Raw genomic sequence first — 17,969 nt, forward strand, 5'->3', positions numbered from 1 at the left:
ATGAGATAGTTAAATGACCAAAATCGAGTCGAGACTCATTACGCACTGTCTACCCTGTATAGGCATCAGTCATTGTACAAGTATCATCTGCATATGTCGACGATATAGAGGAAATGAACATGAACAGACTATATTATATAAATCGGTATTGCGTCATCTTCTGTAGGTGTCGTCCCAGGGTTAAGGTGACGACGTAGCTGAATAAGCTTATATTGATAGAAATCAAAGTTTTAGCTAGTACTCATTTCTTGTATTGGTGGGGGAGATTCCTAGGGTGTTTGGTACTAATACTGAAAGTCTAACGGTTAATGCATGTAATGGATTCCTTTCTAAATGCCACCTTGGCTATAAATAATACCCCATTAGATACAGGAATGTATACGCACTAGTTATGTTTGATTATACACAACCACCATCGACAATCATACTCTGATTGGTCATAGCCGCAGTATCGTCCCCCATGCACCACAGCAAGAGTCGAGCAACTTCGCTTGGCTTTATTATCTGTTTGATAGCTTATTGATTTAATATTATTGCCCGACGCTCTGGGGTTAGGATGTTGCAATAGCACCAGGCATCATGTTATTAATATGCACCCCTCGAGGTCCAAATGCATGGGACGAGAATCTTCGACAATCCGACTATCCGACTATCCCCGACGTACTGGCGACGCAAGGAGCCAACCCCATACTAGGAATAGCCTTGATGATGCTGCCTATGTTAATGACTGACCGGATTGACACTATAAACATGGGAATCAATACTTGTTCTTGAATATCAAGGAATATGACCTCTGCTCATTGCACTGCAAATTCTTCCACAAAAAGATGCGCCGATCCCTGTTGCGCCACCACTCGCCACCACTCGTCTATCATGAAGACTTGGGTATGTAGCGTACATAAATGAAGTTGCCAGGTCGGATGATCACTGATACACAACATTTGCTTGTCATATCCAACCTGCTGACACTCATACGGTGTCTAAAAGGAGGTAAACTTTATGTCGGCACTGATAAATTCTTTAGTGGCATTGTGGATGAATAATGACTCTGAATTTTTTCACCTGCATGGATTTCCCCGCACTATCATTTCTCCTCTGACAGGTTGAATATTCTCACATCTTGAGTGAGGAACTTTGTGTCACTTTTCGCCACAACAGCTAGAGGTCGTGGAGGCCTTCACCTAAGCTAAATAACAGGCAGCAAAAAGAAGCAATATAGTGGAGGCTTATCATGGTAATCATTCCTCGCGTCAATTCTGTCATGACTATATGGTGTCGATTAGTCATTTTCTACAATATTCAGTAAATACCGAGATTAGGCTGAATTCAAGTAGGCTGATTACTTCGAGCATATCATCAGTTTTCCGGGGTATCCGCCAAATGTGCCACTATCAATTCTAGATAATCATGGGCTCGAGGAGTGTTATTTTCAATACCAACAACTTTAGCTGCATCATCCCACAGTCTTAAAGATACCATTTCATCCTTCAGGTGATCTTGTTCAAAGGCTTTGAGTTCTTCGCCGCGAAAAGGACCTCCTTGGAATGCTAGGGATTTCTGCGAGGCGATCGACAATGAATCGTAATAGGATTGATCGACGGCCGTGAGATATCTATACCATAGTTAATATCATGTACACTGGCAAGAAACGTTTGGATTTGACTTTCGCAAATAGGTGATCTTACCTCTTAGCCGACACATGGCTGTTTATCAGGCGACATACGGTTTCGCTAAATCCAAGCGAATATAGGTACTGCGCACCGATTATCTCATGGCCAATACGACCCACGTTTTCGACACCTTCTTGATTCAGTGTCATGCGGATTTCTTTTGTTCTTTCAAGAGGGATGATCTGGCCAATATCGTGAAGCAGCGCTGCAAGAACGAGTTCCTGGCGGGCTCCTACGTATACTGTCAATCAAACGATAACCTCATTGGGACGTGGCTTTGATGAAACTTGTCAGCTTGTTGAGCTTGGTGTGCGGCTTGCAGCGAATGTTCGAGCTGAGTTATAGACTCTCCAATGTAGTCGCCCTGTCCGTAATTTTCTAGAACGGCAAGGAGCGATTTCGCCACTTCTCGTGGGCTTTCCATCTTCTTGTCCCAGTGAGCTGTTTGAAGGAAACCCAGGTGTTATTCGTTTGGGGTTTGAGGGAGCGGGAATAAAGAAACTATATTAAACATGAAGATGTTGGCAGGTAGTGTGTGGCTTTATACGGTAGTTGGCAGAGCAGCGATAACGCTATCATGCCAGCTCATGGGTCCCAATTCAACTAGCTAAAGCGTTTATCTGGTGCATAACTAATCCTAAAGACTTTTTCAGTCACATGTATACAACTAAGTAGCCGTCCAATTTTGTTTTCCAAGCCTATCGAAGGCTGCAAAGTACTTCACGATTGTTCAGTCGCGTCACATAGTACTTTGGAAATATGAATATAGATAGCTGCAAACACAATAGTAATTTATTTTGCGCTACTTTGATGATGGTAACTAGGTAGTCAGTACAGTCTTTTTATCGATGGTAAGCATCGGCGAACCAAAAGAATGTCGCTCTCGCCCCTTATATGATTCTACCTCCTATATACTCTCTTCCGCAATGAACTGAGGCATCATCTTAAACCATTGAAACCAACGTCATATGGTATCCACAGCCCATCTTCCGTTCGAGGGAGGCCATGAACCTCCGGTGCCAATGAATCAGATTTAGAGCCCAGCTCCTGGAAGGGTTAAACTGAGAGCTCCGCGGCTCCATTTATCATCAACATAGATTAAAATGCAAGCATCGGCACGAAGTGCGGTGCTGGTAGGTGCCTCAGGCTGCGGAGCTAGTCGCCGAAAGAACAGCCAACACATGTCCTCATTTGTGCCCAAGGCCAGGGTGCTGTATAACGACTCGCGTTCATTTTGTCTCCAGAAAGAGACAGTCGGTGCAGGGCCCGGATCCATAAAGTCACATGGTGACTATTATTGTTAGGATTGGATCTGCGTCTTCTTCATCAGCATCGCATCAGATAATTCCCCAGATCCAGACATAACAGGAAGGCACAGTGTGGTACCGGTACGGGCAAACGACCGAATCTAACTACATTGAGTATGACTAAGTCGAAACTATTTTGTTCATGATACAAGAAACAGCAAGGCAGAAAAGTTCATTAAAGATAAAATTCTATGGGTTTCTTGAAAAACGATCCAGGTGCAATCGGGACTTTCAGGATTTCTCTTATTCTCCATCTTGATTCTGTCAATGCTCCACATTGTATAATCCGGCACGCAAATCTCTGAGGTCATTATGGAACAAGAAGCCGCAGAAGTTGTCGGCGATGACAAGCGCCAGGTAGAGGAGACAGTCAAGTCCTACCCCAACTATCATCACGGAGGAGATGCTCCGATCGGTCGCAAGAGCAGTGTGCTGAATGTAGTCGTATCCGGTTTTGGCTCTATTCACTGATGGCTACCAGTTAGTTGCCATTCAACTCCTGCCGAAGTGTAAGAAATGGCAAGTATCTAACACCCATCTCTTCTAATAGTTGGTTATATGGAACCATTTTTCTCTGTACTGTCAGTAATATCCCACACACCGATGTTTTGTCCTGTACCCTGCTAACGTGTCTCCAATCTGTTCAGGTATGGTACCGCCATGTCCTCTACTATCAAGTCGCGGCTGTCCAATTCATACCTGATCGGGGAGATATTCGGTATGTTGTTTTTCGGCGTCCAGATAGATCGCATGGGTCGCCGCACGGGGATCATGACAGCCACTGCTCTTTTGGTATTGGGTGTTGCGCTTGCCACTGCCGCCCATGGCAAGTCCGATTTGGGGTAATTCGGTTTGAGTTTGTCTAAAGATAGTGCATCTTGCTGACAAGCAGTCATAGCATGTTTTGGATGATGATCGTTGCACGAGGAGTTGCCGGCTTTGGTGCTGGCGGCGAATATCCAGTTTGTGCCGCCAATGCTACTGAAGCGAGTGATGAAACTTCTGAGCTTAGGACTAAGCGAGGCTTTCTCGTCGCATTGACAACCGATTTTGCTATTGATCTTGTACGTTATCCGAAACAACATCCCGCCTACCTGGGCAGTTGATACTAATCGGTATTCCTGGCAAGTAGGGTTTTGTAATTGCCGGTGTTGTACCTCTGATTGTTCTTGCATGCTATCATCAAGCTCCTTCAGCAGGAGTGTGGAAAGTATCTTTTGGACTCGGCGTTGTGGTATGTGTACCCGGGTTATTCGAGAATTTGGTTATTCAAGATTCTAAAAACTAACATGGTGTCGTCAGCTTCCGGTTGTGATTTGTTTCTTTCGACTTCGCATGATTGATTCCACTCAATACCGCAATCACAGCATAAAATCGAAATACCCATACCGGCTTATATTGAAGCGTTACTGGAAAACAATGCTCGGTACATGTATGCCATTTACTTTCTCGAGAGCTTCTCCAATCTTAGAGAACGCCCAATATTTAACATGATCAGGTCTCGCATGGTTTTGCTATGATTTTGTCACATATCCCTTCGGAATCTTTTCATCCACCATAATTGGACAGTTGAATCCAAACAATACCACTGTGGAGAATATTGGATACGGAGTTAGTTTCTTTAGCAATGCATTTTAAGTACCGGCCATCACTAACGGACAAAGACCGTTATCAATTGCTTTTATCTTCGGGTTGTCTTCTCGGAGGTTTCCTCATGGACCGTATCGGGCGAAAACAAACCATGACCCTTGGATTCATGATTTGGGCAATCTGGGGGTTCATCTTAGGGGGTGCTATCCAACCAATCCAGACTGTGTTCCCTCTCTTCGTCGTGATGTATGGAATCTTCAATGCCCTCGGCGAAATGGGACCTGGTGTAGCGACTTTCCTATGCGCCGCCGAGTCATTCCCGACCCCGCTCCGTGGACATTTCCTTGGCTGGGCAGCTGCTGTTGGCATGGCTGGTACTTCAATCGGCACGGAGGTTTTTACGCCGATCCAAAATTCATTCTCATCTACAGAAAAAGGCCAACAGGCCGTTTTTGTGATTGGCTCTGCATTCTGCGTCATGGGTGGGTTGATTTCTTGGTTTCTCATTCCAGATATGTTGCGCGAGTTGGAGACAGAGGATCTTCGGTTCAGAATTTACTTGGAAGAGAATGGGTACACGTATGAGGATGGGATGATCGTCTCTGGCCAGGAGACATCTTAAGGGTGTGTGCTATAGGGTTGGAATGCCCCAGTCCACGGTATCGGCAACTATCTAGAGGGCAGACAGGTATCCAAGTCTACCTAGATACCTTGAAAAATGAAATTCCAGGTAAACTTTTAGTATTGCTCCTATAAGCGTTGTCCATTGGGCGTTGTATCAGCAAACAGTTCCGATCTTTCCTGAAAAGACTCAACCCAATGAGGAGCGTTAATCCTAGGTTTAACTCTATGTATTCCTAACAAGACAACTATTGATTCATTTTTGTACATGATATCGGCTTTGGTCACTTCCCAGTTTTTGCGTAACAGCAAGTTGACCATCCAGATCTCTTCCCATAAGCTTTGATAGCTACATATTTGTGAAGAAGTTCGAGAAGCTTAAACAAAATGAAGGGTAGATTACCATTACACAGTCCGCAGAGTGAGAGCTGAACTGTGCAGCGTCTCTTTAGGAAGTTACGTCCTGTAGAATTCATGGTAGAGTAAATATAAACCCCGGAAATACTTGTATAAGCTGGTTACTTTCGAAGGGGATGAAAACCAGGAAATATTCGATTCTGTTCCATGCGTGATTTTCCAGTGTCTTGTCCCTTACAACTCTGAAACAATATGCACGTGGATGGATTAATCCGTTCCATTATTCCACCAATCAATGGGCAACTAATAGGCAGTAACTGCCAGTAAGGAATATTTTAACGGGGCCGGGACTTTTACCCTAGCAAAGCACGGCGCAGTAGACTCTCGATCCTACTCAAATCACGAGGTGTAGATTTCATGCTTGCCATGAGATAAAGCACATTACCAAGTACCCTTGAGTGCACATTGAAACTTGCAAGACCGCTTTCGCCAAGAGCGAGTTTCTGTTGCAACCCTTTGGCTGCTGTTGATGTGTACCCTAACATAGAGATTAGTGATTGTGACCTTTTCGCAGCCGAGCCATTTGCTCTGAGCTCACCTGTTTGTCCGGTTTCATCGTGCAATGAGATACTAAAGACGCTCCCGATTGCAAAGACGCTTTCTACATTTTTCGCGTAACTTAAATCTTGAATCAATTTTAAAGACCAATGACTCCATACGGGATGGCCGGTTGTCTTGCTTGATGTCCGGGTTGTCTGCCACAGCTTCTGAAAGCTGTTCCAATCACCTCGATTTTCCATTTCCATCATCATCCTCAGCGATGTCTTCGCAACGTGGCAGCCTATAGGATGCGCTGTATAACTGTGTCCATGAAGGAGAGCATCGCTCTTTTCACAGCTCAAAAAGGCGTCAAAGATCTCCTTACTGGCAAGTGTTACCGCTAAGGGAATTAAACCACCAGTGAGGAGTTTTGCGTGAACAGATATATCAGCATCGACGGCTAGAAAAGAGGCAGATGTCCGTCGGCCAAGGCGATAAAGGCCAGTGAATACTTCGTCGAAGATGACTGGTAATCCGGCCCAGTTGGTGGTTGTTTCCGTAGGTACTGAAGTAGATCCGAACAAATCGGGGGTTGACCGCACCACATCTATCAGACAACGCTGGAAGAGAGGGTCACTAGACATGCTCAGCCAGGTCTCATAATGACCCAGAACAACGGAAGACTATTTTATGACTTACGCAAAAAGCATGCCTCCTGCTCCCAGAATAACGGGTTCCATAATCAATGCCCCGAATTTGAACCCTTCCTTATGTACCAGTCTATTGAGAGTTTCCTTAATGAATCTCGTATACCTTTTCCCAGCCAAAGATCGAAGCCTCCCGTCGAGATCGAATACTTCATTCAATGAATTGAAATCCTCTCCTTCACCAAGTTCCTGTATGAGCACCTGTGGGACTGTCACATGCCATCTGGCGCCCTTCATTCCAACCGTTGGATAGTCGAACCAATATCCTTTCCCTCTGTACCACTCAACCTTTTTATTGTATGTCGAAGGCTCGGAACAGTCCATCACGCCAATAGTATCTCCATGATAACTTCCTTTCAGTCCAAGGATTTTGATCTCTTCTGTAGATGAGTCCCAGTCATATCGCACACAAGATGCCCGAAGAGCCATTTTAATAGCAACTTCCATTCCAGTACTGCCATTGTCAGTATAAAAAACCTTTCGCAACCTTTGATTTCCCAGACTCTGTAGAAGCAGCTCGGCAAGACCCAGGGCCGGTTTGTGAACAGTGCCAGCAAACATCACATGTCCATACTTGCCGGCTGCATGTGCTGCTGTAAGAGCCAACTCTGGGCTTCCGTGACCTAAACCCTGTGTCCACCAGGAGGCAGAGCCATCAAATGTTGGCCGTAGCACTTGGCTTTCATCGTCAACTTCAGTGTTCGTTGATGATTTGAGTGTCTGGAAATAATCGCCATAGGCAGACTCAATTACCGTTATATCTTTTGACTCCATTCCTTGGTGCTGTGTAAAAGGGTACCAGATGGCTTCATGTGCACGTGCGGCCATCTTGTCTAGATTCTCAATACGCTGCTCGCATTTTTCCTCCATACTTCTTAACAACGAATCCAGGTTTAGATCACTTTGAAGTGATCTGTAATAGTCTTTCATTACCTGCTGGTCTTCGGCTTGAGCGTCAGGAGTCATATTCCCTCTAGGACGCGGTGGGGGTTTCGGAAAAGCTAGAATAGGAATATCTTTCTTCGAGAAGTAGGATTTAAGGTATTCGTGGTTTTGATAGTAGTCATCCTGAAACAAAAGAACGGAATGGATATCATATCCTCGTATGACTAGTGACTCATACGCGGAAATTGACGACGAAATACCACCAAGGCGAGAGTCAGCGACAAGCACTATAGGCAGTCTCAAAGGGCGATACAGATCTGCCTGACTGGTCGAATTGGGTCCAGGAGAATGCACACCTCCTGCAGTCTCAACCAAGGCATTTTTGACCCCTTTTGCAGACCAGGATGATAGCACAGTATGTACGGAGCTTAGGATTTCATTATCATCGGGTCGCTGCAAACCTCCATGAGCATACATGCGATTATAGCTGGGATGGAATGCATAACTGACCTGACTGGATTGTGCAGCAATATGTGGACTGACTGGCTCACCAAATTGGTACAGACATTTTGTCAACACATTGCTGCTGCCATCTGTGAATTGTTTCACGTGCCTAGAGATGGGTTTCAGTCATAAAAGTCGTGCGCATCAATCAGAGTAACAATTACCTATCATCTGCCTCACCTAATGGACCAGTTGATACAGGCTTCAAGAATCCCGCCTTGCTCCTCTCCGACAAAGCTTTTACCAAAAGCGTCGACACTATTGTTTTGCCAACGTCTGTATTCGCGCCATACACTTGATGGACGCGCAGTTTACGCCAGAGTGCCGCACCAACGGGCGTCATTACCGGATATCCTCAACCTTAGGGGTTGTGGAATAACCTGATGGAAGAAAGATACAATATCGAAATTTAACAAGGTTCTTCGACCATGTCGTCAACTTGTATATGCACGATAGATACGTCGTGCTTGTTTCTGTCGGTCCAGCCCAACATGCGTGTAATTTTGTCCCTGAAGTTGTGTCGTTTAGTGGTAATTTTGATCCATCTTCAGTGACTGTAGCTAATCGGATCAAATGGACCAAAATTACCACTAAGGCCCATAAGCCTGCAAGAGAGGATAAGCGAAACTTTCAATTACGGAACCGTACCATACAGATATCCGTACATGACAATACAATACCAGTATGGGGCACGTTTCCGAACGGCCGAGGCTATGAATAGGTTTTACCCGTACGGCAGTACTGCACGAACGTTACGCGAATATGTTAGTTAACTAATAATTCCTCTACTCCGTACTCCGTATTCAATAATTATAAGAATGGGCCATTTGCAATTTGTTCTCCAGATCGCGGCTGTAATAATACATACATACCTACGTAGGATGGGTGGAGGGTCAGCGTAGCGACCCATCCATTGTTGAGTCCCCCAACACTTAGTGAACTTGTGAAACGACCCGTTGGTGAGCCACTGTGGGCCACTCACCTTGTTTGATCCTCGCTCCGTACTTCCGTGCTTCGAATCAAATTGGCCTGTAGTAGTAGTCCTTGGCGGCAGATCAATCCGTTGACCGAGTACGGAGCACGTATGATACGTATCCATATTACCCGTACATTCAGAACCGCAGGGACCTGGCTAATCTGCCCATTGCTTAACCTAAAAGGAAAATCCATTATGCCTACCACGCCACCATTTCGTTGCTGTGTGTGTGTTCCAAGCTACGATGTGATGGCGCACGCTGTTGAGCCTGATGCGTCGCGAGGAAATGGGTTCTTTGCACGACTCTCTCCAGAAAGCATTAGACCAAAGAGAAGCTAGGTCGGCACGTCGCAGGCTCACTGTGTTGCCAACTGACGCTGCTGACTTCTCATCTAATGATTTCTTATCGCTTTCGAGCTCGTCCCTGCTAAGGTCACGGTTTCTACACAACTTGAACAATTCTTACAGTCCTTCGGTCAGCCTCTCATCGGCTCTAGGAAGCGGAGGTTCTCGTCTGTTAGATGGCAACTCCGCATACGCCGAGGACTTAGAGAATTACATTGCCAATTTCCACAATGCGCCCACTGGGTTATTGTTCAACTCCGGGTTCGATGCGAACGTCGGCGTTTTCTCGTGCATCCCACAACCAGGAGACGTCATCGTTTACGATGAGTTGATACATGCCAGTGTACACGAAGGGATGCGGCTTTCTCGCGCAAAAATGAAAATACAATTTGCGCATAATTCTGTCCCTGACTTGGAGGACGTGATAAAAGCGATCGTCAATGATGGCTCAGGATCCCCGCAACATGAGTACAACGTCTTCATTGCCGTCGAAACGTTGTACAGTATGGATGGAGATACAGCGCCCTTAGAAGATATTATTCCATTGGTGCGAAAATATTTTCCACAAAGGAACGCATATCTGATTGTGGATGAGGCACACGCGACAGGAGTCTTTGGGCCCAATGGAGCTGGGGTTGTTCAGGATCTAGGTGTTGAGGACCAGATTTTCCTCCGGACGCATACTTTTGGAAAGGCACTGGCAAGTCAAGGTGGTATGTCTTGTGGGCCTTTGGATCAAGTCTCTCTAGAGAAACGTGCTGACAGATAATATTGCTTTTTTTTTAGCTATTGTTCTGTGCGATCCATTGACCAAAGAGTACTTGATTAACTACGCTCGCACCTTGATCTATACTACGGCAATGAGCAAGCCTTCTCTCATTGCAATTCGCTCCGCCTATGAACTGATGGCAGAAGGCCAAACAGAATCGGTATGACTTTCTATTTCACCGCGCGATGACCCGATAACTTTCTAATTAGTTGTACAGTTTCAGTCAAATTTGCAGTCCAACATCTTATACTTCCAATCACGCTGCGACAAAATGGGCGATAGAGTCAAGTCCTCTGTTCTCCACATAGAATACAATCGTCGATCACCGATCTTTTCAATCCGAACTAAGCTGCCGCGAGAGCTCGCTCGTTATTGTCAAGTGCGTGGGCTTATTGTTCGACCGATTATGGCACCAACGGTACCTCTTGGAAAAGAACGAGTCCGTGTTTGTTTGCATGCAGGGAACACGCGTCAGGAAATGGATAGAGTGTTAGCTACAATTGAACAGTGGGCCCAGCAGCATCACCTTGTAGCGAAGCTATGATGCAAATGCCGACAAATAAATTATTAGTCTTGTGATTCAAATGTTATGTCCAATGATAAAGACATTAGGTCGTCTTTGGTAATGGGCTATTCTCGGTGACCTCGGTGGAACCATAAAATCTACAGCAGTACCGGATACTCGGATTTGTCCGGAGACAGAAGATTTCAACTACTTTGTTCTCTGATTGGCAGTGTAACTATGATGAATCTGTCTACTTCAATCTCTGGGCCCCTCTCGTTGTTCTTCTATCCTTTGTGCGTTCTTATACCGTAGCAGCGACCACCTGGCTATCACTTTCTGGAATCACAGCTGGTTTCTCTCCCTCAAGTTCCTTATTCTCAAAGCTCTTCATTGGGTAGAACCCCCATCTCCGGAACATTTCGTGGTCTTGGTCCCAGCCATTGCAGTCCGTAGTAAGCATCTTCTCGCCTGTAAAAACTGCATTGGCACCAGCCATGAAGCACGACACCTGCTGCTCTTCAGATAAGTTTATACGACCTGCTGCGAGACGAACAATGGTGGCAGGGAGAACGATGCGGGCGGTAGCAATGGTCCGAAGCAACTTATCAAATGAAATCATTTTACGGTCTCCCAGAGGTGTTCCCTTGATGGGCACAAGAGCATTGACGGGAAATGACTCGGGGTGTGATGGCAAGGTAGCGACAGTATGCAATAGTCCGACACGGTCCGAGTCTGCTTCACCAAGTCCTAAAATTCCACCCGAGCACACATTGATACCAGCGTCGCGGACGTTGCTGAGTGTCTGAAGGCGCTCGTCATAGCTGCGTGACGTGATGATAGACGGATAATACTCCCGTGAGGTATCAAGGTTATGGTTGTATGCAGTGAGGCCGGCATCTTTCAATTCCTTGGCTTGTTCAGAATCGATCATGCCCAAAGTCACGCAAACCTCCATCCCCATTGATCGCACGCCTGTCACCATCTCCTTTATGTTCTTTAGACTGGTTTTTCGTCCCCTCATATCTCGCCATGCAGCGCCCATGCAGAAACGAGTACTGCCATTTTCTTTGGCGGTGCGAGCAGCTTGTAGCACCTCTTCAACGGGTGATAACCTTGTTGCCTTGAGACCAGTATTGTATCGAGAAGATTGAGCGCAGTAAGAACAGTCTTCACTACATCCGCCCGTTTTTATATTCATAAGAGTGCACATTTGGATGGCAGCGGGGTCATGAAAGCGGCGGTGGACTATTGCCTATAATCAGTTTTGATTAGTTCATTGCTCAAAGAACAACAGATCCGTGTCCAAGAAGTTAAGGAAATAAACGATCACAACGTACCGCGGCGTGCGTCAATTGACTTAATGGAGTCTCATACACTTGTTGAACCTCATCTCTCGTCCAGGTAGTCCGGGGCACTTGGGCGGTGGTGGCATTCTGAATGACGGTCGGAAGGTTTGATGACGTCCATGGCGATGCCAGGGCACCCGTAGCGATTGCATGTGATGTCGATGCAGCTTGAACGGTGCTATAGGATCGATTCAAGAGCGGTCGGGCCAGTGAACGAAATATTAAAGGTGCCATTCTGAGTACTATCTCAATGTCCTTCCACGTGAAGCTGTGGCTCTCTCATCGGTGAAATATATCAGTGAGACAGGAAACCCGAATTTCGGGGCCAAGCACAAGATTACTGAGGACAACCGGAAGTGAGCTGGCGGGCTGGGGTCAATCAATCATATGTACAGCTACTGCGCAAATCAGGGGTCTCCCACTTGTAATCAGCACCTTCTACCTATTCAACGGTCTCTTATTTGCTATTCTTCAATTCGCCCCGAGCATTAGGTAGTACTACGTAAGACGTAAGTTACACATGCAATTGCTTCCGAGAAATGCCCAACGCAACGATCGACTCATCAGATCAGAGGCATGGACACTCCGTAAAGTGGATGGCGGGGCAATAGATTTGTTGATTCCACAATCTGTATTCGTATTAGCAATTCTTCCTATCGATGTTTTTACCGAGAACCCGAATCGGCAACCTCTTTGTGAGGACAGTGGGTACTCAAAGTCAGATGAGGGGAAAGAAGCCTTTGGGAGTTTGTAACTTTGTATTGATCGAACTGTGATGGGACCAGCCAAGGTTACCGGTACCGGGCTGTATAATACCGTATCAGGGCGGTTGCATTTATGGTATTACCATCAGTGACCATACGAGACACCTACGACGTAGTACAATATACATCCGATGACAGTATGCAAACGATTGTTTGGCTTGTGGATTGTAATTTCTTTTTTAGAATCCTATCACACCGGAGACTTACTCACGTGGAGCTGGAATGCTTTTCCCGCATGATGTACACGCGTTGCTTGGAGAAGTCGAATGCATCACCCGCTAACTTTGCGTTGAAGCGAAATAACAACTGAGCCAGGACGAGCTTTCTCTCTACATAGGCGAGGCTCATCCCAATACAATTGCGAGGCCCGACCCAGAACGGTTGACAAGCCTCCAGATGATGCTGATGCGTCCAATCGGGCCGCTCGCTGGTCGTTAACCCAACGCTCCCGGGCGAAGACGCGTCCAGAGCGAAATTGACGTCGTTGCCGTACGCGGCCAGGGCATAGAGGGTCGTGATTGCCCCACTAGGAATGAAGTGACCACAAACAATAGCACTTCGGGGGGCACCTTGCGACGCAGGTCCGACGGGTGGGTACATGCGCAAGCTCTCGTTGACGACGGCGCCGAGATAAGGCAGCCCGGCGAGGCGATCCATGGGGATGTCTGATTCCCGTCGACAGGCGGCATCGAGCTCCACGCGCAATCGAGCTAGCGTAGCAGGATTCTTGAGCAGAAGGTCAAGGGCGCCGCAAAGCGCTGAGGCAATCATACCACTTCCAGCACGGATGATGAAGGCTGCGTTGGCCTCCATCCCTGGATGGACATGGACAAAGATGCTTCGTGCTCCGAGTTATCCTTACTGATATATGTCCAGAAATCATGTCGAGTGCCATCGAGAGGCAGCTTTAACCGTTCTTGCACCTTACAGTAGCTACGCTGTAGGTGCTCTTGTTCCTTGAGAAGATGGCAAATCGGACCCACGATAAGGGCAATGGGGAAGAAAATACCGAGCAACTTCGTCGCGAGGAAGCAGCCTATTGGGTCCAAACATCTTTCAACCCCGCTGAGGTTTTCGGGCATTATTTTGGTTACACCAACTTTCTGTTCTATAGATCTACAAGGAACTAGAGCAGCTACATGGACCCGGCAGTGGGACGACAAATAAAAGTTCTCAGAGGGCGGGAGGGGGGAGCTTGGTTGCGCCTAACTGAGGAACGGTCCGTATACGGCACACGCACCGTCGTACCAATATCATCTCCATCGTAGTAGGTGGGGGGTGGTGACACGACAAGTAGACGATGTCTGTAGCGGATGCGCCACAAATACAATACTATTATCCCAGAGATGAGTTGCACCATGTCTGATTACTGAGAGTACCCTCTCTTCCGTATTTGAGAATGTATTTGCGAATCACCGGTCTGAGTCTGAAAGCGGGTTAGGATTGCTTTCAGGGGCCAGAACTCTCCGTCATCTGCGCTAATACATCTCTAACGCTTCCAATAACCCCATGTTCCAGTTATTGATTTTAGAAGAGATTTGAGAACAATCTGATTGCACCATATGCGTAGCATACACGTCAAATAAGTGACCATGGTTCCTCCATGTCCCCAAGAGAACTGCGAATAGCCATGTCTGTGTCATCTATAATGGGGTACTCGGTTGAACAAGCTTAATCTTTGAGGGCCTGAAGAGATACCACATTCTTCAAGGTGGGCTCCAGAGGAAATATTTGCTCCTCTTCTGACAGTCCATTGTATATTTCATCCCAGCGATCTTGTAGTTGAATAGGAGTTTCCCATGTATACTCAGAATCTCGAAGCCAAAGCCGCAGTAAATGCCGTCTAACATTCAATCAATATCAATGGGCAACTTCAAGAACGCTGGAGGTCCTTTGAAAAGCAAGGGTGAATAATCATACGTACTCTTTGCTAGGAGAGTTTGAAAACCCTTTACGAGCGTGAAATATTGCTAGATTGTTCACATACTGAATATCCCCTTTCTGGAAGTCCAGTTGAATACTATGTTTCTCCCCGAGGAAATGCAGGGCATCCAAGGCTTCCGCCTGTGCTTCAGTAATTGGAGGAATAGTTGACGAACGTGGCTGAGCTAGAAACCCTGTAAAGTATCTTCTAGCATACTGTACTATGAGTCGGGCCGAGGCCAGAGTCGATGCGGGTTGGTAGTATAGCAACGGTCTTGCTGTATATGGTTGGGCCGCATTATTGAAACTATTCAATTAGTTACTATCGAAATCTGTTTTTGATCCATCTTGCTAGCCTTACCCGTCAAACAGCCAGTCATTTGTCAAAGTATGGATGAGATCTGGACGGCTTTCTGCTAAAATGTTATAGACCTGCCAGATGCTTGCTAGTTGCGACTCGCCGCCTTCGGCTGCCCTCTGCAGACAGAAGAGGGACACAATATCCCCAGAATCTGTATGGAATACCTGCTTGTCGTTCGTACTTGCTGGCCCTCCGATATTCTCTCTGCTGTACGTTCCTGTTAAATCTTTGATATGTGACAACACTACAGCCTTCCCGTCTATCGGATTTCGTTTTTCCTGTCTGCCACGCAGATCACCGACGTATGAGGAAACTCCAGTGTAGATAATGATATTCTCCTCGGTAGTGTATTTCTCAACTGGAATACCCCGGAGAATGAAGAAACCTCGCCCAAAATGAAGCTCTCGTGACCCTTCCCGAAGAAGGCTTCCAAGACTGGGCAATGGGAATGTCGTTCGGTTAATGTACCCAAAGGGTTTGTTCGATGCTGGCCGCGGCTTTATTAGTATATATGCAATTTGCCTTAGAAGGAACTTTGTTTGGGCAGTGAGACGGTGGTGTATGAATTTTACCTTTGAAATGACTCAATGCTCGATCGAGCTCTTCCAGATGGTTATCTGTCAGCGCGAAGACCCAGTCATCACGACTTTGGATATCATTCCCGTCCCAGACAAAGGATGAAGACAAGCGCAGGGGTAACCCGAACGGAACAGTTTTCGCCAAAGTGTCTCTTTCTAGGCGTCTTTTAGAACGATCCAGATACTTAATGAAATCAGGATGATATTCTATATCAGGCTGGAGTTGAACCTGTGCGGCAGCCATGGTGTTTCGGATCTGCTTCAGAGAGAATCTATATTGATCTTATTTTCATTCAAGTTCTAATTTTAATCCGAGGGAAATGGAAAATGAAATGATAAATAAGTCAAGCATGGACTTCGTGCGGAGTGATTGCGTGATGCGAGCTACTCTTGTGCCATCCATGCACATGATGTGAAAGTTTAGTTATATCAAACGATTGCTTATTAAGAATACAACATGGAAACATCTATGGGATAGTAGCTGATATTGCATAGGTAATTCGGTGAACAAATTGAAATATATGCCGTGTAGATCCGTCTTTGGGATTTTTAGTCGTAGGTTTCTTCTCGATTACTTCTCACATTCCAAATACCAGTATGTAGTTGCTATCAGCAGGTCTTGCGACTATAGTACTGTATAAGTGTCGATATGGGGCCAATACCCGTGGATCTTGTAAGTAGCTCTCCACTTCACCAGGGTACATTTCAAATTGAGTACAAGCTTACAATGTGTCAAATATCAGATATGATATCTGACTTGGAGCTGATACAACAGACTTGGTCCGTCGAATCATCTTACTTTGACCTCTTAGCTAGGACCACTGTCTGGGGAACGGATTTTCAAAGCCAAGTCAGGATTCAGAACTGCAGATGAAACAGTAGTCCAAAGTTGCCTTGAAGAACTTGCCACTGTGTTATCAGGATATAAATGTGTCTTTAGAACTTTTGTAAGGGGGCTCGGATTTACGGAGCTCCTATCGAGATATCCGACAGTTACCAAGTGATAAGAGAGTCACAAAGCTCGCAAAGGTTGGAAAGATTTCGCAGGTTGTGTGCTTGTTTCTTGAATCCTAAGCGATGAATAGTCTAGCCCAGGATGAAGATATCATCTGGCAATGCTATGAAGACATTCCCAGTAATCTTTCAGTGAATCAACTACTCTTTGAATAACCAAAAGCCGAAATTGTGTTCTCTAAGTCGACTTGAAAAGAAATTCCGATCAATACAGTATCATATACCTAGAGTAGCTATGATGAACATTGAAATTGGAATACATCAAGACTCTATATAACGGAATGAAAGGGAATTATTAGCCCCAACCCTGAGCGTCCTAAAACTTTGCGGATTAACAGCAAAGACATTTGTTATCATTTAGCGAGGATAGGTCTTCCTGAACTCGGAAGGTAGCTTAATAAAGTACAATATGATAAACCAAACATTTATACGATATATCTTAGTCTGTCAAGAGATCTCCATCGAACGTCATCCAGCTGTCAGGTACAATCGGCGATGGCAGATCTCAATTACAATACGCATCAACAATAATAAAGCGTCCAGAGCATAATGCTAGCTTAAAATCCGATATGGCCATCCCCAGCTTGGATATGTTGGTAAGGTATCACAAACTGCAGCTTCGCATACTCCGAAGAATCCGGAGAATTCAATAGTCTCGGAGACAATTAACAAATAGTGTCTAGCAGTCTTTTGTTCACTTGCATATACTCCGAATCTCGTGAAGTATCCCATTGAGTCTATGGTCAAAAGGCAGGTTAGTCTTGCATTCTTTCTCAATATTAAACGTCAGGGATATTCTTGCCCTTCGATTCTACTGACGTGTTGTGGCTTCGTCGTAGAAAAAAGTGTGAAAAATAACCTAGTATAAAAACAATTCCAATTATTGAAGTTAACCAAGGTGGTATGCATGATATTTTTAGCTCCTGCCGCCATGAAAGAGCCACTCGGCTCCTGGGTACCTTTCACGGTTGCTAATTGAAGCCCGTATAGAAAGTCCGAAATACGTCCGAATCGGTACATACAGAGCGATTTCCAGTATTACTCGTCATCTCATTTGTTAATCACAATGCGAAATATTGGTGGAAACCCACGCACAGACAGACAAACAACTTTTTTTTCTGGCAATGGCGATCGTATGGAGATTGTTCCTGTGTGCAAACTTCGATAAGGGTAGCCAATATAAAAACCCCAAGAATGCCCTTATCAA

At 45.7% G+C, this 17,969-nt stretch overlaps 6 protein-coding genes across 6 annotated transcripts; 2 read left to right on the plus strand and 4 right to left on the minus strand.

The window, feature by feature from the left end:
• Window positions 1-3,447: 3,447 nt before the first annotated feature.
• Window positions 3,448-5,189, plus strand: EYB26_000015 (uncharacterized protein; the record flags this gene model as incomplete). The annotated part of the gene is made up of 8 exons (XM_054259332.1): window positions 3,448-3,457; window positions 3,528-3,558; window positions 3,625-3,819; window positions 3,876-4,041; window positions 4,110-4,211; window positions 4,280-4,409; window positions 4,476-4,592; window positions 4,642-5,189. 8 exons carry the CDS (start codon window positions 3,448-3,450, stop codon window positions 5,187-5,189), a joined length of 1,299 nt encoding a protein of 432 aa, XP_054115307.1.
• A 709-nt stretch (window positions 5,190-5,898) lies between these two features.
• Window positions 5,899-8,524, minus strand: EYB26_000016 (uncharacterized protein; the record flags this gene model as incomplete). Its single annotated transcript, XM_054259333.1, has 5 exons — window positions 5,899-6,083; window positions 6,144-6,721; window positions 6,785-8,130; window positions 8,188-8,290; window positions 8,346-8,524. 5 exons carry the CDS (start codon window positions 8,522-8,524, stop codon window positions 5,899-5,901), a joined length of 2,391 nt encoding a protein of 796 aa, XP_054115308.1.
• A 919-nt stretch (window positions 8,525-9,443) lies between these two features.
• EYB26_000017 (uncharacterized protein) lies at window positions 9,444-10,815 on the plus strand (the record flags this gene model as incomplete). Its single annotated transcript, XM_054259334.1, has 3 exons — window positions 9,444-10,215; window positions 10,289-10,431; window positions 10,489-10,815. The coding sequence occupies 3 exons, from the start codon at window positions 9,444-9,446 to the stop codon at window positions 10,813-10,815; spliced, it is 1,242 nt and encodes a 413-aa protein (XP_054115309.1).
• Window positions 10,816-11,077: 262 nt separating this feature from the next.
• On the minus strand, window positions 11,078-12,356 carry EYB26_000018 (uncharacterized protein; the record flags this gene model as incomplete). Its single annotated transcript, XM_054259335.1, has 2 exons — window positions 11,078-12,028; window positions 12,114-12,356. 2 exons carry the CDS (start codon window positions 12,354-12,356, stop codon window positions 11,078-11,080), a joined length of 1,194 nt encoding a protein of 397 aa, XP_054115310.1.
• Window positions 12,357-13,093: 737 nt separating this feature from the next.
• Window positions 13,094-13,699, minus strand: EYB26_000019 (uncharacterized protein; the record flags this gene model as incomplete). The annotated part of the gene is made up of 1 exon (XM_054259336.1): window positions 13,094-13,699. One exon carries the CDS (start codon window positions 13,697-13,699, stop codon window positions 13,094-13,096), a length of 606 nt encoding a protein of 201 aa, XP_054115311.1.
• An 858-nt stretch (window positions 13,700-14,557) lies between these two features.
• EYB26_000020 (uncharacterized protein) lies at window positions 14,558-15,992 on the minus strand (the record flags this gene model as incomplete). Its single annotated transcript, XM_054259337.1, has 4 exons — window positions 14,558-14,729; window positions 14,811-15,116; window positions 15,171-15,657; window positions 15,743-15,992. 4 exons carry the CDS (start codon window positions 15,990-15,992, stop codon window positions 14,558-14,560), a joined length of 1,215 nt encoding a protein of 404 aa, XP_054115312.1.
• Between the last annotated feature and the right edge of the window lie 1,977 nt (window positions 15,993-17,969).

Source organism: Talaromyces marneffei, chromosome 1 (genome assembly GCF_009556855.1).
Source record: "Talaromyces marneffei chromosome 1, complete sequence".
Lineage (NCBI taxonomy): Eukaryota > Fungi > Ascomycota > Eurotiomycetes > Eurotiales > Trichocomaceae > Talaromyces > Talaromyces marneffei.